The sequence below is a fragment of the Anomalospiza imberbis genome, unplaced genomic scaffold (assembly GCF_031753505.1).
Source record: "Anomalospiza imberbis isolate Cuckoo-Finch-1a 21T00152 unplaced genomic scaffold, ASM3175350v1 scaffold_218, whole genome shotgun sequence".
NCBI lineage: Eukaryota > Metazoa > Chordata > Aves > Passeriformes > Viduidae > Anomalospiza > Anomalospiza imberbis.
The window spans coordinates 1-19,979 of record NW_027099851.1 but is presented as its reverse complement, the minus strand read 5'-3'; the positions used below and the strand labels follow the sequence as shown (position 1 = coordinate 19,979).

Sequence of the window (19,979 nt, the reverse complement as noted above, 5' to 3'; positions counted from 1 at the left end):
GACTCCCCCCAAGCCCACATTTTGGGTCGGAAGGGGCCGATTTTGGGCTACCTCGTACATGAAGATGTCGAAGACGCGCGTGGCCACGGGCAGGGGGAAGGTGGTGCGGAAGAGCGTGAGGAACCACCCCAAATCCTGAGGGATTTGGTTCCACCCAAATTTTGAGGGATTTGGTCAAACCCAAACCCATTTTTGAGGAGTTTGGTCAAACCCAATCCCATTTTTGAGGAGTTTGATCCACCCCAAACCCATTTCTGAGGAGTTTCATCCACCCCAAACCCATCTTTGAGGGATTTGATCCACCCCAAACCCATTTCTGAGGGATTAGATCCACCACAAACCCCTTTTTGACGGATTAGATCCATCACAAACCCATTTTTGAGGAGTTTGATCCACCCCAAACCCATCTTTGAGGAGTTTGATCCACCCCAAAGCCATTTTTTGAGGGATCTGATCCACCACAAACCCATTTTTGAGGAGTTTGATCCACCCCAAACCCATTTTTGAGGAGTTTGATCCACCCCAAACCCATTCTTGAGGAGTTTGGTCAAACCCAAACCCATTTTTGAGGGATTAGATCCACCCCAAACCCATTTTTGAGGAGTTTGAAGCACCCCAAACCCCTTCTTGAGGAGTTTCATCCACCACAAACCCATTTTTGAGGGACTTGGTCAAACCAAATCCATTTTTGAGGAGTTTGAGCCAACTCAAACTCATTTTTGAAGGATTTGGTCAAACCCAAACCCATTTTTGAGGAGTTTCATCCACCCCAAACCCATTTTTGAAGGATCTGATCCACCCCAAACCCATTTTTGACGGACCTGATCCACCCCAAACCCATATCTGATGGATTCTGACTCCCCCCGACCCCACATTTTGGGTCGGAAGGGGCCGATTTTGGGCTACCTCGTACATGAAGATGTCGAAGACGCGCGTGGCCACGGGCAGGGGGAAGGTGGTGAGGAAGAGCGTGAGGAACCACCCCAAATCTTGAGGGATTTGGTTCCACCCAAATTTTTGAGGAATTTGGTCAAACCCAAACCCATTCTTGAGGAGTTTGGTCAAACTCAAACCCATTTTTGAGGAGTTTGATCCACCACAAACCCATTTTTGAGGAGTTTGATCCACCACAAACCCATTTTTGAGGAGTTTGATCCACCCCAAACCCATTTCTGAGGAATTTGAAAATCCACCCCAAACCCATTTTTGAGGGATTAGATCCACCCCAAACCCATTTTTGAGGGATTAGATCCACCCCAAACCCATTTCTGAGGAGTTTCATCCACTCCAAACCCATTTTTGAGGGACTTGGTCAAACCAAATCCATTTTTGAGGAGTTTGAGCCAACTCAAACTCGTTTTTGAAGGGTTTGGTCAAACCCAAACTCATTTTTGAGGATTTGGTCAAACCCAAACCCATTTATGAAGGATCTGATCCACCCCAAACCCATTTTTGAAGGATCTGATCCACCCCAAAGCCATTTTTGAAGGATCTGATCCACCCCAAACCCATTTCTGATGGATTCTGACTCCCCCCGACCCCACATTTTGGGTCGGAAGGGGCCGATTTTGGGCTACCTCGTACATGAAGATGTCGAAGACGCGCGTGGCCACGGGCAGGGGGAAGGTGGTGAGGAAGAGCGTGAGGAACCACCCCAAATCCCGAGGGATTTGGTTCCACCCAAATTTTGAGGGATTTGGTCAAACCCAAACCCCTTTTTGAGGAGTTTGGTCAAACTCAAACCCATTTTTGAGGAGTTTGAACCACCACAAACCCATTTTTGAGAAGTTTGGTCAAACTCAAACCCATTTTTGAGGAGTTTGATGCACCACAAACCCATTTTTGAGGTGTTTGGTCAAACCCAAACCCATTCTTGAGGAGTTTGGTCAAAGCCAAACCCATTTTTGAGGAGTTTGATCCACCCCAAACCCATTTTTGAGGAGTTTCACCCACCCCAAACCCATTTTTGAGGGACTTGGTCAAACCAAATCCATTTTTGAGGAGTTTGGTCAAACCCAAACCCATTTTTGAGGAGTTTCATCCACCCCAAACCCATTTTTGACGGATCTGATCCACCCCAAACCCATTTTTGAAGGATCTGATCCACCCCAAACCCATTTCTGATGGATTCTGACTCCCCCCAACCCCACATTTTGTGTCGGACGGGGCCGATTTTGGGCTACCTCGTACATGAAGATGTCGAAGACGCGCGTGGCCACGGGCAGGGGGAAGGTGGTGAGGAAGAGCGTGAGGAACCACCCCAAATCTTGAGGGATTTGGTTCCACCCAAATTTTGAGGGATTTGGTCAAACCCAAACCCATTTTTGAGGAGTTTGATCCACCACAAACCCATTTTTGAGGAGTTTGAACCACCACAAACCCATTTTTGAGGGACTTGGTCAAACCAAATCCATTTTTGAGGAGTTTGGTCAAACCCAAACCCATTTATGAAGGATCTGATCCACCCCAAACCCATTTATGAAGGATCTGATCCACCCCAAACCCATTTTTGACGGATCTGATCCACCCCAAACCCATTCTTGAGGAGTTTCATCCACCACAAACCCATTTTTGAGGGACTTGGTCAAACCAAATCCATTTTTGAGTAGTTTGAGCCAACTCAAACTCATTTTTGAAGGATTTGGTCAAACCCAAACCCATTTTTGACGGATCTGATCCACCCCAAACCCATTTCTGAGGAGTTTCATCCACTCCAAACCCATTTTTGAGGGACTTGGTCAAACCAAATCCATTTTTGAGGAGTTTGAGCCAACTCAAACTCTTTTTTGAAGGGTTTGGTCAAACCCAAACTCATTTTTGAGGATTTGGTCAAACCCAAACCCATTTATGAAGGATCTGATCCACCCCAAACCCATTTTTGAAGGATCTGATCCACCCCAAAGCCATTTTTGAAGGATCTGATCCACCCCAAACCCATTTCTGATGGATTCTGACTCCCCCCGACCCCACATTTTGGGTCGGACGGGGCCGATTTTGGGCTACCTCGTACATGAAGATGTCGAAGACGCGCGTGGCCACGGGCAGGGGGAAGGTGGTGAGGAAGAGCGTGAGGAACCACCCCAAATCCCGAGGGATTTGGTTCCACCCAAATTTTGAGGGATTTGGTCAAACCCAAAACCCATTTTTGAGGAGTTTGGTCAAACTCAAACCCATTTTTGAGGAGTTTGAACCACCACAAACCCATTTTTGAGAAGTTTGGTCAAACTCAAACCCATTTTTGAGGAGTTTGATGCACCACAAACCCATTTTTGAGGTGTTTGGTCAAACCCAAACCCATTCTTGAGGAGTTTGGTCAAAGCCAAACCCATTTTTGAGGAGTTTGATCCACCCCAAACCCATTTTTGAGGAGTTTCACCAACCCCAAACCCATTTTTGAGGGACTTGGTCAAACCAAATCCATTTTTGAGGAGTTTGGTCAAACCCAAACCCATTTTTGAGGAGTTTCATCCACCCCAAACCCATTTTTGACGGATCTGATCCACCCCAAACCCATTTTTGAAGGATCTGATCCACCCCAAACCCATTTCTGATGGATTCTGACTCCCCCCGACCCCACATTTTGGGTCGGAAGGGGCCGATTTTGGGCTACCTCGTACATGAAGATGTCGAAGACGCGCGTGGCCACGGGCAGGGGGAAGGTGGTGAGGAAGAGCGTGAGGAACCAGGACGAGGCGTACATGGAGGTGAGGAAGCTCTGCGAGCGGAAGTGCACGTTCAGCTCCGGCAGCTGCTCCTGCGCGGAAAGCGGCAACGCGGGGTCGGATTTGGGGAGAAAAACGGGAATTTGGGGTTGGATTTGGGGAGAAAAATGGGAATTTGAGGAGAAAAATGGGAATTTGGGGTTGGAGTGAGGGACAAAAAGGGAAATTTGGGGTGGAAAAATGGAATTTGGGGAGAAAAAACGGGAATTTGGCGTTGGATTGAGGGAGAAAAATGGGAATTTGGGGAGAAAAATGGGAATTTGGGTTGGATTGGGGGAGAAAAACAGGAATTTGAGGAGAAAAATGGGAATTTTGGGAGAAAAACGGGAATTTGGGGTTGGATTGGGGGAGAAAAACGGGAATTTGGGGTTGGATTTGGGGAGAAAAGTGGGAATTTGAGGAGAAAAACGGGAATTTGGGGTTGGATTGAGGGAGAAAAATGGGAATTTGGGGTTGGATTGAGGGAGAAAAATGGGAATTTGGGGTTGGATTGGGGGAGAAAAACGGGAATTTGAGGAGAAAAACGGGAATTTGGGGTTGGATTGAGGGAGAAAAAGGGGAATTTGGGGTTGGATTGGGGGAGAAAAAGGGGAATTTGAGGAGAAAAACGGGAATTTTGGGAGAAAAACGGGAATTTGGGGCTGGATTGGGGGAGAAAAACAGGAATTTGTGGATGAAAATGGGAATTTGGGATTGTATTGGGGAAGAAAAACAGGAATTTGGGGTCAGACAAAACCAGAAATTCGGGGTTGGATTTGGTGATGAAAACGAGAATTCAAGGTTGGATTTGGGGCGAAAAATGGCAATTTGGGGTCAGATAAAAACGGGAATTCAGAGTCAGGTTCAGGGACAAAACCAGGAATTCAGGGTCGGACAAAAATGGGAATTCAGGGTCGGACAAAAATGGGAATTCAGGGTTGGACAAAAACGGGAATTGGGGTCAGACAAGAACGGGAATTTGGGGTTGGATTTGGGGACAAGAACGGGAATTTGGGGTCAGACAAGAACGGGAAATTGGGGTCAGACAAGAAGGGGAATTTGGGGTTGGGTTCAGGGACAAAAATGGGAATTCAGGGTTGGACAAGAACGGGAATTGGGATCAGACAAGAACGGGAATTTGGGATCAGACAAGAAGGGGAATTTGGGATCAGACAAGAAGGGGAATTTGGGATCAGACAAGAACGGGAATTTGGGATCAGACAAGAACGGGAATTTGGGGTTGGATTTGGGGACAAGAACGGGAAATTGGGGTCAGACAAGAATGGGAATTGGGGTTGGATTCGGGGACAAAAACGGGAATTGGGGTCAGACAAGAATGGGAATTGGGGTTGGATTCGGGGACAAAAACGGGAATTGGGGTCAGACAAGAATGGGAATTTGGGGTCAGACAAGAACGGGAATTTGGGGTCAGACAAGAACGGGAATTTGAGGTTGGATTTGGGGACAAGAACGGGAATTGGAGTCAGACAAGAATGGGAATTTGGGGTCAGACAAGAACAGGAATTTGGGGTCAGACAAGAACGGGAATTGGGATCAGACAAGAACGGGAATTTGGGGTTGGATTTGGGGACAAGAACGGGAATTGGGGTCAGACAAGAACGGGAATTTGGGGTCAGACAAGAACGGGAATTGGGATCAGACAAGAACGGGAATTTGGGGTTGGATTTGGGGACAAGAACGGGAATTGGGGTCAGACAAGAACGGGAATTTGGGGTCAGACAAGAACGGGAATTTGGGGTCAGACAAGAACGGGAATTTGGGGCTGGATTTGGGGACAAGAATGGGAATTGGGGTCAGACAAGAACGGGAATTTGGGGTCAGACAAGAACGGGAATTTGGGGTCAGACAAGAACGGGAATTTGGGATCAGACAAGAACGGGAATTTGGTGGCAGACAAGAACGGGAATTTGGGCTGGATTTGGGGACAAGAACGGGAATTTGGGGTCAGACAAGACAGGAATTTGGGGTCAGACAAGAACGGGAATTTGGGGTCAGACAAGAACGGGAATTTGGGGTCAGACAAGAACGGGAATTTGGGGTTGGATTTGGGGACAAGAACGGGAATTTGGGGTCAGACAAGAACGGGAATTTGGGGTCAGACAAGAACGGGAATTGGGGTCAGACAAGAACGGGAATTTGGGGTCAGACAAGAACGGGAATTTGGGGTTGGATTTGGGGACAAGAACGGGAATTGGGGTCAGACAAGAATGGGAATTTGGGGTCAGACAAGAACGGGAATTTGGGGTCAGACAAGAACGGGAATTTGGGGCTGGATTTGGGGACAAGAATGGGAATTGGGATCAGACAAGAACGGGAAATTGGGGTCAGACAAGAACGGGAATTTGGGGTCAGACAAGAACGGGAATTTGGGGTTGGATTCGGGGACAAAAATGGGAATTTGGGGTCAGACAAGAACGGGAATTTGCGGTTGGATTCTGGAACAAAACTGGGAACTGGGAGTCTGTCCTTGTCCCCTCACTGTCCCCATCCCCGCCCCCATTCCTGTCCCCATCGTGTCCCCTCGTCATCCCTGTCCCCATCCCCATTGTGTCCCCTGTCCCCTCGCTGTCCCCATCCCTGTCCCCTCGCTGTCCCCATCCTATCCCTGACCCTGTCCCCTCGCTGTCCCCATCCCTGTCCCCTCCCCATCCCATCCTGTCCCCATTGTGTCCCCTGTCCCCTCGCTGTCCCCATCCCTGTCCCCGTCCCGTCCCCTGTCCCTGTCCCCATCCCGTCCTTGTCCTTGTCCCTGTCCCCATCCCGTCCTTGTCCCTGTCCCCATCCCATCCTTGTCCTTGTCCCTGTCCCCATCCCATCCTTGTCCTTGTCCCTGTCCCCATCCCGTCCTTGTCCCTGTCCCCATCCCGTCCTTGTCCCTGTCCCCATCCTACCCTTGTCCTTGTCCTTGTCCTTGTCCCTGTCCCCATCCCATCCTTGTCCTTGTCCCTGTCCCCATCCCATCCTTGTCCTTGTCCTTGTCCCCATCCCGTCCTTGTCCTTGTCCCGGTCCCCATCCCGTCCTTGTCCCTGTCCCCATCCCGTCCTTGTCCCTGTCCCCATCCTGTCCTTGTCCCTGTCCCCATCCCGTCCTTGTCCTTGTCCTTGTCCCTGTCCCCATCCTGTCCTTGTCCCTGTCCCCATCCCGTCCTTGTCCTTGTCCCTGTCCCCATCCCGTCCTTGTCCCTGTCCCCATCCCATCCTTGTCCTTGTCCCTGTCCCCATCCCATCCTTCTCCTTGTCCCTGTCCCCATCCCGTCCTTGTCCCGGTCCCCATCCCGTCCTTGTCCCTGTCCCCATCCTGCCCTTGTCCTTGTCCTTGTCCCTGTCCCCATCCCATCCTTGTCCTTGTCCCTGTCCCCATCCCGTCCTTGTCCTTGTCCCTGTCCCCATCCCGTCCTTGTCCCTGTCCCCATCCCGTCCTTGTCCCTGTCCCCATCCTGTCCTTGTCCCCTGTCCCCATCCTGTCCTTGTCCCTGTCCCCATCCTGCCCTTGTCCCCATCCCGTCCTTGTCCTTGTCCTTGTCCCTGTCCCCATCCCGTCCTTGTCCCTGTCCCCATCCCGTCCTTGTCCCTGTCCCCATCCTGCCCTTGTCCCCATCCCGTCCTTGTCCTTGTCCTTGTCCCTGTCCCCATCCCGTCCTTGTCCCTGTCCCCATCCCGTCCTTGTCCCTGTCCCCATCCTGTCCTTGTCCCTGTCCCCATCCTGTCCTTGTCCCCATCCCGTCCTTGTCCTTGTCCTTGTCCCTGTCCCCATCCCGTCCTTGTCCCTGTCCCCATCCCGTCCTTGTCCTTGTCCCCATCCCGTCCTTGTCCCTGTCCCCATCCTGTCCTTGTCCCTGTCCCCATCCTGTCCTTGTCCCCATCCCGTCCTTGTCCTTGTCCTTGTCCCTGTCCCCATCCCGCCCTTGTCCCAGTCCCCATCCCGTCCTTGTCCTTGTCCCCATCCCGCCCTTGTCCCTGTCCCCATCCTGTCCTTGTCCCTGTCCCCATCCTTGTCCTTGTCCCTGTCCCCATCCTGTCCTTGTCCCTCTCCCTGTCCCCATCCTGTCCTTGTCCCTGTCCCCATCCCGCCCTTGTCCCAGTCCCCATCCCGTCCTTGTCCTTGTCCCCATCCCAGGTGTCCCCAGGGTGTCCCCAGGGTGTCCCCAGACTGTCCCAAGGGTGTCCCCTGCTGTCCCCAGGCTGTCCCCAGGCTGTCTCCAGGGTGTCCCCCCGGTGTCCCCAGGCTGTCCCCAGGGTGTCCCCAGGCTGTCCCAGGCTGTCCCCAGGTGTCCCCAGGCTGTCCCCCGGTGTCCCCAGGGTGTCCCCGGGTGTCCCCAGGGTGTCCCCCGGTGTCCCCAGGCTGTCCCCGGTGTCCCCAGGGTGTCCCCAGGGTGTCCCCGGTGTCCCCAGGGTGTCCCCAGGCTGTCCCCAGGCTGTCCCCAGTGTCCCCAGGGTGTCCCCAGGGTGTCCCCAGACTGTCCCCGGGTGTCCCCAGGTGTCCCCTGCTGTCCCCAGGCTGTCCCCGGTGTCCCCAGGTGTCCCCAGACTGTCCCCAGGTGTCCCCAGACTGTCCCCGGTGTCCCCAGGCTGTCCCCTGCTGTCCCCCGGTGTCCCAGTGTCCCCAGACTGTCCCCGGTGTCCCCAGACTGTCCCCGGTGTCCCCAGACTGTCCCCCGGTGTCCCCGGGTGTCCCCAGACTGTCCCCAGACTGTCCCCGGGTGTCCCCAGACTGTCCCCGGTGTCCCCAGGCTGTCCCCAGTGTCCCCAGACTGTCCCCAGACTGTCCCCGGGGTGTCCCCAGGGTGTCCCCAGGTGTCCCCATGGTGTCCCCAGACTGTCCCCAGGGTGTCCCCAGGGTGTCCCCGGTGTCCCCAGGTGTCCCCAGGCTGTCCCCGGTGTCCCCAGGGTGTCCCCGGTGTCCCCAGGCTGTCCCCGGTGTCCCCAGGGTGTCCCCAGGGTGTCCCCAGGGTGTCCCCAGGGTGTCCCCGGTGGTCCCAGGCTGTCCCCGGTGTCCCCGGTGTCCCTCGGTGTCCCCAGACTGTCCCCAGGGTGTCCCCAGACTGTCCCCGGTGTCCCCAGGGTGTCCCCCGGTGTCCCCCAGACTGTCCCCGGGTGTCCCCAGACTGTCCCCAGGGTGTCCCCGGTGTCCCCAGGCTGTCCCCGGTGTCCCCGGGCTGTCCCCGGTGTCCCCAGACTGTCCCCTGCTGTCCCCAGGCTGTCCCCGTGTGTCCCCGGTGTCCCCAGGCTGTCCCCGGTGTCCCCGGTGTCCCCAGACTGTCCCCTGCTGTCCCCGGGTGTCCCCGGTGTCCCCAGGGTGTCCCCGGTGTCCCCCGGTGTCCCCGGTGTCCCCAGGCTGTCCCCGGTGTCCCCAGGCTGTCCCCAGACTGTCCCCAGGCTGTCCCCAGACTGTCCCCAGGGTGTCCCCAGGGTGTCCCCAGGCTGTCCCCAGGGTGTCCCCGGTGTCCCCAGGCTGTCCCTGGTGTCCCCAGGTGTCCCCAGGCTGTCCCCGGGTGTCCCCAGGTGTCCCCAGACTGTCCCCGGTGTCCCCAGGGTGTCCCCAGGGTGTCCCCAGACTGTCCCCCGGTGTCCCCAGTGTCCCCAGGGTGTCCCCAGACTGTCCCCAGGGTGTCCCCAGACTGTCCCCAGGGTGTCCCCAGGCTGTCCCCTGCTGTCTCCCCCGGTGTCCCCAGACTGTCCCCATACTGTCCCCAGGGTGTCCCCGGTGTCCCCAGACTGTCCCCGGTGTGTCCCCAGGGTGTCCCCCGTGTCCCCCGGTGTCCCCGGGTGTCCCCCGGGTGTCCCCAGACTGTCCCCAGGCTGTCCCCGGTGTCCCCAGGGTGTCCCCAGGTGTCCCCAGGCTGTCCCCCCGGTGTCCCCAGGGTGTCCCCAGGGTGTCCCCTGCTGTCCCCAGGCTGTCCCCAGGGTGTCTCCAGGGTGTCCCCTGCTGTCCCCGGTGTCCCCAGGGTGTCCCTAGACTGTCCCCAGGGTGTCCCCCGTCTCCCCCGGTGTCCCCGGGTGTCCCCCGGTGTCCCCAGGGTGTCCCCCGGTGTCCCCAGGGTGTCCCCAGACTGTCCCCGGTGTCCCCAGGGTGTCCCCAGACTGTCCCCAGGCTGTCCCCAGGCTGTCCCCAGGGTGTCCCCGGGGTGTCCCCAGGCTGTCCCCAGACTGTCCCCGGTGTCCCCAGGCTGTCCCCAGGCTGTCCCCGGTGTCCCCAGGGTGTCCCCGGTGTCCCCAGGGGGTCCCCGGTGTCCCCAGGCTGTCCCCGGTGTGTCCCCAGGTGTCCCCAGGGTGTCCCCGGTGTTCCCAGGGTGTCCCCAGGGGGTCCCCGGTGTCCCCAGGCTGTCCCCGGTGTGTCCCCAGGTGTCCCCAGGGTGTCCCCGGTGTCCCCAGGCTGTCCCCAGGCTGTCCCCAGGGTGTCCCCAGACTGTCCCCGGTGTCCCCAGGGTGTCCCCGGTGTCCCCGGTGTCCCCAGGGTGTCCCCAGTGTCCCCAGACTGTCCCCGGTGTCCCCAGGCTGTCCCCAGGGTGTCCCCGGGGTGTCCCCGGTGTCCCACCTGCAGCAGGAACTCGAACTGGTAGATGCAGAGCCCCAGCTCGGCCATGCTGGGCTTGAAGAGCTCGCGCAGGCGGTACTGCTGCATGAGGCGCACGAAGACGCTGAACGCCTCCTCCTCGGGCATCTGCGGGGACGCAAAGATTCCCAGAAATCCCGGAATTCCCAAAAAAACCCGGAATTCCCAGAAAAATCCCTGGGATTCCCAAAAAAACCCCAGAATTCCCAGCAAAATCCCTGGGGTTTCAACAAAAACCCCAGTATTCCCAGGAAATGTCGAACGCCTCCTCCTCGGGCATCTGCGGGGACGCAAAGATTCCCAGAAATCCCGCAATTCCCAAAAAAAAACCCGGAATTCCCAGAAAAATCCCCGGGATTCCCAAAAAAAAACCCAGAATTCCCAGCAAAATCCCAGGGATTCCATCAAAAACCCCAGAATTCCCAGGAAACGTCGAACGCCTCCTCCTCGGGCATCTGCGGGGACGCAAAGATTCCCAGAAATCCCGCAATTCCCAAAAAACCCGGAATTCCCAAAAAAATCCTGGGATTCCCAGAAAAATCCCCGGGATTCCCAAAAAAAACCCCAGAATTCCCAGCAAAATCCCAGGGATTCCCAAAAAAATCCCAGAATTCCCAGCAAACGCTGAACGCCTCCTCCCTCGGGCATCTGCGGGGACGCAAAAATTCCCAGAAATCCCGCAATTACCAAAAAAGCTGGAATTCCCAGAAAAATCCCCGGGATTCCCAAAAAAACCCCAGAATTCCCAGCAAAATCCCATGGATTCCATCAAAAATCCCAGAATTCCCAGCAAACGCCGAACGCCTCCTCCTCGGGCATCTGCAGGGACGCAAAGATTCCCAGAAATCCGGGAATTCCCAAAAATCCCGCAATTCCCAAAAAAAACCCGGAATTCCCAGAAAAATCCCCGGGATTCCCAAAAAAAAACCCCAGAATTCCCAGCAAAATCCCAGGGATTCCATCAAAAACCCCAGAATTCCCAGCAAACGCCGAACGCCTCCTCCTCGGGCATCTGCGGGGACGCAAAAATTCCCAGAAATCCCGCAATTCCCAAAAAAAAACCCTGGGAATTCCCAGCAAAACCCAGAATTCCCAAAAAAAAACCCCGGAATTCCCAGAAAAATCCTGGAATTCCCCAAAAAAAACCCCAGAATTCCCAGCAAAATCCCATGGATTCCCAAAAAAAAACCCAGAATTCCCAGCAAAATCCCATGGATTCCCAAAAAAAACCCAGAATTCCCAGCAAACGCTGAACGCCTCCTCCTCGGGCATCTGCGGGGAACACGCAATTCCCAAAAATCCCGGAACTCCCAAAAAACCCCGGAATTCCCAGAAAAATCCCCGGGATTCCCAAAAAAACCCAAGAATTCCCAGCAAAATCCCATGGATTCCCAAAAAAACCCCAGAATTCCCAGCAAACGCTGAACGCCTCCTCCTCGGGCATCTGCGGGGACGCAAAGATTCCCAGAAATCCCGCAATTCCCAAAAAAAACCCGGAATTCCCAGAAAAATCCCCGGGATTCCCAAAAAAAACCCCAGAATTCCCAGCAAAATCCCAGGGATTCCATCAAAAATCCCAGAATTCCCAGCAAACGCCGAACGCCTCCTCCTCGGGCATCTGCGGGGACGCAAAAATTCCCAGAAATCCCGCAATTACCAAAAAAAGCTGGAATTCCCAGAAAAATCCCCGGGATTCCCAAAAAAAACCCAGAATTCCCAGCAAAATCCCATGGATTCCATCAAAAATCCCAGAATTCCCAGCAAACGTCGAACGCCTCCTCCTCGGGCATCTGCGGGGACGCAAAGATTCCCAGAAATCCCGCAATTCCCAAAAAAAACCTGGGAATTCCCAGAAAAATCCCCGGGATTCCCAAAAAAAACCCCAGAATTCCCAGCAAAATCCCAGGGATTCCCAAAAAAAATCCCAGAATTCCCAGCAAACGCTGAACGCCTCCTCCTCGGGCATCTGCGGGGACGCAAAGATTCCCAGAAATCCCGCAATTCCCAAAAAACCCTGGGAATTCCCAGAAAAATCCTGGGATTCCCAGAAAAATCCCCGGGATTCCCCAAAAAAAACCCCAGAATTCCCAGCAAAATCCCAGGGATTCCATCAAAAATCCCAGAATTCCCAGCAAACGCCGAACGCCTCCTCCTCGGGCATCTGCGGGAGACACGGAATTCCCAGAAATCCCGGAATTCCCAAAAAAAACCTGGGAATTCCCAGAAAAATCCTGGGATTCCCCAAAAAAAACCCCAGAATTCCCAGCAAAATCCCATGGATTCCCAAAAAAATCCCAGAATTCCCAGCAAACGCTGAACGCCTCCTCCTCGGGCATCTGCGGGGACGCAAAGATTCCCAGAAATCCCACAATTCCCAAAAAAAAACCCCGGAATTCCAGAAAAACCCCCGGGATTCCCAAAAAAAACCCCAGAATTCCAAGCAAAATCCCAGGGATTCCATCAAAAACCCCAGAATTCCCAGGAAACGTCGAACGCCTCCTCCTCGGGCATCTGCGGGGACGCAAAGATTCCCAGAAATCCCGCAATTCCCAAAAAAAACCCGGAATTCCCAGAAAAATCCCCGGGATTCCCAAAAAAAACCCAGAATTCCCAGCAAAATCCCCGGGGTTTCATCAAAAATCCCAGAATTCCCAGCAAACGCCGAACGCCTCCTCCTCGGGCATCTGCGGGGGACACGTAAAAATTCCCAAAAATCCCGGAACTCCCAAAAAAACCTGGAATTCCCAGCAAAACCCTGGAATTCCCAAAAAAAACAACCCCGGAATTCCCAGAAAAATCCCAGGGATTCCATCAAAAAACCCAGAATTCCCAGGAAACGCTGAACGCCTCCTCCTCGGGCATCTGCGGGGGACACAGAATTCCCAAAAATCCCGGAATTCCCCAAAAAACCCCGGAATTCCCAGAAAAATCCCCGGGATTCCCAAAAAAAACCCCAGAATTCCCAGCAAAATCCCATGGATTCCCAAAAAAAAACCCAGAATTCCCAGCAAACGCCGAACGCCTCCTCCTTGGGCATCTGTGAGGATGCAAAAATTCCCAGAAATCCCGGAATTCCCAAAAAAAACCCTGGGAATTCCCAGAAAAATCCCTGGGATTCCCAAAAAAAAACCCAGAATTCCCAGCAAAATCCCAGGGGTTTCATCAAAAATCCCAGAATTCCCAGCAAACGCCGAACGCCTCCTCCTCGGGCATCTGCGGGAGACACGGAATTCCCAGAAATCCCGCAATTCCCAGAAAAACCTGGAAATTCCCAGCAAAACCCTGGAATTCCCAAAAAAAATCCCCAAAATTCCCAAAAAATCCCAAAATTCCCAGCAAACGCTGAACACCTCCTCCTCGGGCATCTGCGGGGGACACAGAATTCCCAAAAATCCCGGAATTCCCAAAAAAACCTGGGAATTCCCAGCAAAACCCTGGAATTCCCAAAAAATCCCCAAAACTCCCCAAAAAAACCCCAGAATTCCCAGCAAACGCTGAACGCCTCCTCCTCGGGCATCTGCGAGGACGCAAAAATTCCCAGAAATCCCGCAATTCCCAAAAAAAAACCCTGGGAATTCCCAGAAAAATCCCTGGGATTCCCAAAAAAAACCCAGAATTCCCAGCAAAATCCCAGGGGTTTCATCAAAAATCCCAGAATTCCCAGCAAACGCCGAACGCCTCCTCCTCGGGCATCTGCGGGGAACACGGAATTCCCAGAAATCCCGCAATTCCCAAAAAAAAAACCTGGGAATTCCCAGCAAAACCCAGAATTTCCCAAAAAACCCCCAGAATTCCCAGCAAAATCCCAGGGGTTTCATCAAAAACCCCAGAATTCCCAGCAAACGCCGAACGCCTCCTCCTCGGGCATCTGCGGGGACACAAAGACTCCCAGAAATCCCGCAATTCCCAGAAAAAAACCTGGGAATTCCCAGCAAAACCCAGAATTCCCCAAAAAAAACCCCAGAATTCCCAGCAAAATCCCAGGGATTCCATCAAAAACCCCAGAATTCCCAGCAAACGCCAAACGCCTCCTCCTCGGGCATCTGCGAGGGACACGCAATTCCCAAAAATCCCGGAACTCCCAAAAATCCCCGAAATTCCCAGAAAAATCCCCGGGATTCCCAAAAAAAACCCAGAATTCCCAGCAAAATCCCCGGGATTCCCAAAAAAATCCCAGAATTCCCAGCAAACGCTGAACGCCTCCTCCTCGGGCATCTGCGGGAGACACGGAATTCCCAGAAATCCCGCAATTCCCAAAAAAACCGGAATTCCCTGAAAAATCCCCGGGATTCCCCAAAAAAAACCCCAGAATTCCCAAAAAACCCCATGGTTTCCATCAAAAATCCCAGAATTCCCAGCAAACGCCGAACGCCTCCTCCTCGGGCATCTGCGGGGACGCAAAGATTCCCAGAAATCCCGCAATTCCCAAAAAAAAACCCTGGGAATTCCCAGCAAAACCCAGAATTCCCCAAAAAAAACCCCAGAATTCCCAGCAAAATCCCATGGATTCCCAAAAAAATCCCAGAATTCCCAGGAAATGCTGAACGCCTCCTCCTCGGGCATCTGCGGGAGACAAGGAATTCCCAGAAATCCCGCAATTCCCAAAAAAAAACCTGGGAATTCCCAGAAAAATCCCCGTGATTCCCAAAAAAACCCCAGAATTCCCAGCAAAATCCCAGGGATTCCCAAAAAAAAACCCCAGAATTCCCAGCAAACGCTGAACGCCTCCTCCTCGGGCATCTGCGGGGACGCAAAAATTCCCAGAAATCCCGCAATTCCCAAAAAAAACCCGGAATTCCCTGAAAAATCCCCGGGATTCCCAAAAAAAAACCCCAGGATTCCCAGCAAAACCCCAGGGATTCCCAAAAAAACCCCAGAATTCCAAGCAAAATCCCATGGATTCCCAAAAAAAATCCCAGAATTCCCAGGAAATGTCGAACGCCTCCTCCTCGGGCATCTGCGGGGACGCAAAAATTCCCAGAAATCCCGCAATTCCCAAAAAACCCGGAATTCCCAGAAATCCCGGAATTCCCAAAAACCCCCCAGAATTCCCAGAAACCCCGGAATTCTCCAAAACGCCCGGAATTCCCAAAAACCCCCGTAATTCCCAGAAACCCCCGGAATTCCCGAAACCCCCGGAATTCCCAAAAACCCGGAATTCCCAGAAAACCCCGGAATTCTCAGAACCCCCTGGAATTCCCAAAAAACCCCGGAATTCCCGGAAAACCCCGGCATTCCCAAAACCCCGGAATTCCCGGAAAATCCCGGAATTCCCAAAAACCCCCAGAATTCCCAAAAACCCCCGGAATTCCCAAAACACCTGGAATTCCCAAAACACCTGGAATTCCCAAAAATCCCGGAATTCCCAAAAACCCCCAGAATTCCCAAAAAACCCCGGAATTCCCAAAAACCCCCGGAATTCCCAAAAACCCCCGGAATTCCCAGAAACCTCCAGAGTTCCCAGAAACCCCGGAATTACCAGAAACCACGGAATTCCCAAAACCCCCCGGAATTCCCAGAAAAGCCCGGAATTCCCGAAAAACCCTGGAATTCCCAAAACCCCCCAGAACTCCCAGAAAACCCCGGAATTCCCAAAAACCCCTGAAGTTCCCAAAAACTCCCGGAATTCCCAAAACACCTGGAATTCCCAAAAACCCCTGGAGTTCCCAAAAACCCCCAGAATTCCCGAAAACCCCTGGAATTCCCAGAAACCCTGGAATTCCCAAAAACCCCCGGAGATCCCAAAAACCCCGGAATTACCAAAAACCCCCGGAATTCCCAAAAACCCCCGGAATTCCCAAAAACCCCCGGAATTCCCAATACACCTGAAATTCCCAAAAAAACCCAGAATTCCTGAAAAACCTCGTAATTCCCAAAAACCCCCGGAATTCCCAAAAACCACCGGAGATCCCAAAAACCCCAGAATTCCCAAAAACCCCCGGAATTCCCGGAAAACCCCGGCATTCCCGGAAAACGCCGGCATTCCCGGAAAACGCCGGCATTCCCGAAGGCCCCACCTGCATGAGCAGCAGTCCCACGATGAAGGCGCTGCCCTGGCAGTAACCGACCTCGCGGTCCACCAGCGAGTAGGCCTGGAGAAGGAGCAGGGCCACCTTCAGATCTTGAGGAACATCTCCACAACTCCTGTCCCACCTCCTGTCCCACCACTGACAATGGCCCAGTGTCCCCAGGGCCACTTTAAGCCCTTGAGGAACATCTCCTCACCTCCTGTCCCACCTCCTGTCCCTGTCCCAGTGTCCCCAATGTCACCTTCAGCCCCTGAGGAACATCTCCACAACTCCTGTCCCACCTCCTGTCCCTGTCCCAGTGTCCCCAATGTCACCTTCAGCCCCTGAGGAACATCTCCACAACTCCTGTCCCACCTCCTGTCCCTGTCCCAGTGTCCTCAATGTCACCTTCAGCTCCTGAGGAACATCTCCACAACTCCTGTCCCACCATTGACAATGGCCCAGTGTCCTCAATGTCACCTTCAGCTCTTGAGGAACATCTCCACAACTCCTGTCCCACCTCCTGTCCCACCATTGACAATGGCCCAGTGTCCTCAATGTCACCTTCAGCTCTTGAGGAACATCTCCACAACTCCTGTCCCACCTCCTGTCCCTGTCCCAGTGTCCCCAATGTCACCTTCAGCCCCTGAGGAACATCTCCTCACCTCCTGTCCCACCTCCTGCCTGTCCCTGTCCCAGTGTCCCCAATGTCACCTTCAGCCCCTGAGGAACATCTCCACAACTCCTGTCCCACCATTGACAATGGCCCAGTGTCCCCAGGGCCACCTTCAGCCCCTGAGGAACATCTCCACAACTCCTGTCCCACCTCCTGTCCCTGTCCCAGTGTCCCCAGGGCCACCTTCAGCCCCTGAGGAACATCTCCACACCTCCTGTCCCACCATTGACAATGGCCCAGTGTCCCCAGGGCCACCTTCAGCTCTTGAGGAACATCTCCACAACTCCTGTCCCACCTCCTGTCCCACCATTGACAATGGCCCAGTGTCCTCAATGTCACCTTCAGCCCCTGAGGAACATCTCCTCACCTCCTGTCCCACCTCCTGTCCCTGTCCCAGTGTCCCCAATGTCACCTTCAGCCCCTGAGGAACATCTCCACAACTCCTGTCCCACCTCCTGTCCCTGTCCCAGTGTCCTCAATGTCACCTTCAGCCCCTGAGGAACATCTCCCCACCTCCAGTCCCACCATTGACAATGGCCCAGTGTCCCCAGGGCCACCTTCAGCCCCTGAGGAACATCTCCACAAACTCCTGTCCCACCTCCTGTCCCTGTCCCAGTGTCCCCAGGGCCACCTTCAGCCCCTGAGGAACATCTCCACACCTCCTGTCCCACCATTGACAATGGCCCAGTGTCCCCAGGGCCACCTTCAGCTCTTGAGGAACATCTCCACAACTCCTGTCCCACCTCCTGTCCCACCATTGACAATGGCCCAGTGTCCTCAATGTCACCTTCAGCCCCTGAGGAACATCTCCTCACCTCCTGTCCCACCTCCTGTCCCTGTCCCAGTGTCCTCAATGTCACCTTCAGCCCCTGAGGAACATCTCCCCACCTCCTGTCCCACTTCCTGTCCCTGTCCCAGTGTCCTCAATGTCACCTTCAGCCCTTGAGGAACATCTCCACACCTCCTGTCCCACCTCCTGTCCCTGTCCCAGTGTCCTCAATGTAACCTTCAGCCCCTGAGGAACATCTCCCCACCTCCTGTCCCACTTCCTGTCCCTGTCCCAGTGTCCTCAATGTCACCTTCAGCCCTTGAGGAACATCTCCTCACCTCCTGTCCCACCTCCTGTCCCACCCATGGCAATGGCCCAGTGTCCTCAATGCCACCTTCAGCCCTTGAGGAACATCTGCCCCACCCCCAGCAGTGTCCCCACGCTGTCACCTTCATGACCTTGAAGAACATCTCCTGGCCCTGTCCCAGTGCCACCCCCAGCGCTGTCCCCACGCTGTCACCTTCATGACCTTGAAGAACATCTCCTGACCCTGTCCCACCTCAGATCCCTGTCCCAGTGCCACCCCCAGCGCTGTCCCCACGCTGTCACCTTCATCACGTTGAAGAACATCTCCTGACCCTGTCCCACCTCAGATCCCTGTCCCAGTGCCACCCCGAGTGGTGTCCCCCATGCTGTCACCTTCATGACCTTGAAGAACATCTCCTGGCCTTGTCCCACCTCAGATCCCTGTCCCAGTGCCACCCCCAGTGCTGTCCCCCACGCTGTCACCTTCATCACGTTGAAGAACATCTCCAGGCCCTGTCCCACCTCAGATCCCTGTCCCAGTGCCACCCCCATCGCTGTCCCCACGCTGTCACCTTCATCACGTTGAAGAGCACCTCCTGGCCCTGTCCCAGTGCCACCCCCAGCGCTGTCCCCACGCTGTCACCTTCATGACGTTGAAGAACATCTCCTGGCCCTGTCCCACCTCAGATCCCTGTCCCAGTGCCACCCCGAGTGGTGTCCCCACGCTGTCACCTTCATGACCTTGAAGAACATCTCCTGGCCCTGTCCCACCTCAGATCCCTGTCCCAGTGCCACCCCCAGCGCTGTCCCCACGCTGTCACCTTCATCACGTTGAAGAACATCTCCTGGCCCTGTCCCACCTCAGATCCCTGTCCCGGTGCCACCCCCAGCGCTGTCCCCACGCTGTCACCTTCATGACCTTGAAGAACATCTCCTGGCCCTGTCCCACCTCAGATCCCTGTCCCAGTGCCACCCCCAGCGCTGTCCCCACGCTGTCACCTTCATGACCTTGAAGAACATCTCCTGGCCCTGTCCCACCTCAGATCCCTGTCCCAGTGCCACCCCCAGCGCTGTCCCCACGCTGTCACCTTCATGACGTTGAAGAACATCTCCTGGCCCTGTCCCACCTCAGATCCCTGTCCCAGTGCCACCCCCAGCGCTGTCCCCACGCTGTCACCTTCATCACGTTGAAGAACATCTCCTGGCCCTGTCCCAGTGCCACCCCCAGTGGTGTCCCCACGCTGTCACCTTCATGACCTTGAAGAACATCTCCTGGCCCTGTCCCAGTGCCACCCCCAGCGCGGTCCCCACGCTGTCACCTTCATCACGTTGAAGAACATCTCCTGGCCCTGTCCCAGTGCCACCCCCAGCGCTGTCCCCACGCTGTCACCTTCATGACCTTGAAGAACATCTCCTGGCCCTGTCCCAGTGCCACCCCCAGCGCTGTCCCCACGCTGTCACCTTCATCACGTTGAAGAACATCTCCTGGCCCTGTCCCACCTCAGATCCCTGTCCCGGTGCCACCCCCAGCGCTGTCCCCACGCTGTCACCTTCATGACCTTGAAGAACATCTCCTGGCCCTGTCCCACCTCAGATCCCTGTCCCAGTGCCACCACCAGCGCTGTCCCCACGCTGTCACCTTCATGACGTTGAAGAACATCTCCTGGCCCTGTCCCACCTCAGATCCCTGTCCCAGTGCCACCACCAGCGCTGTCCCCACGCTGTCACCTTCATCACGTTGAAGAACATCTCCTGGCCCTGTCCAGTGCCACCCCCAGCGCTGTCCCCACGCTGCCACCTTCATGACCTTGAAGAACATCTCCTGGCCCTGTCCCACCTCAGATCCCTGTCCCAGTGCCACCCCCAGCGCTGTCCCCACGCTGTCACCTTCATGACCTTGAAGAACATCTCCTGGCCCTGTCCCAGTGCCACCCCCCAGCGCTGT

The 19,979-nt window shown here is 54.8% G+C and overlaps 1 protein-coding gene across 1 annotated transcript in view; it reads right to left on the bottom strand.

Moving 5' to 3' along the window:
- Positions 1–18,702, bottom strand: part of LOC137466458 (EVI5-like protein) — a 59,875-nt gene extending 41,173 nt beyond the window's left edge. Inside the window, exons 1-4 of the mRNA XM_068178185.1 lie at positions 18,678–18,702; positions 16,293–16,367; positions 10,258–10,383; positions 3,611–3,754 (exon numbers count right to left, since the gene is read on the bottom strand). Of these exons, the coding sequence (XP_068034286.1) occupies positions 3,611–3,754; positions 10,258–10,383; positions 16,293–16,367; positions 18,678–18,698 (366 nt within the window). The 5' untranslated portion in view covers positions 18,699–18,702. The remainder of the gene's footprint in view (positions 1–3,610; positions 3,755–10,257; positions 10,384–16,292; positions 16,368–18,677) is intronic.
- Positions 18,703–19,979: the final 1,277 nt, after the last annotated feature.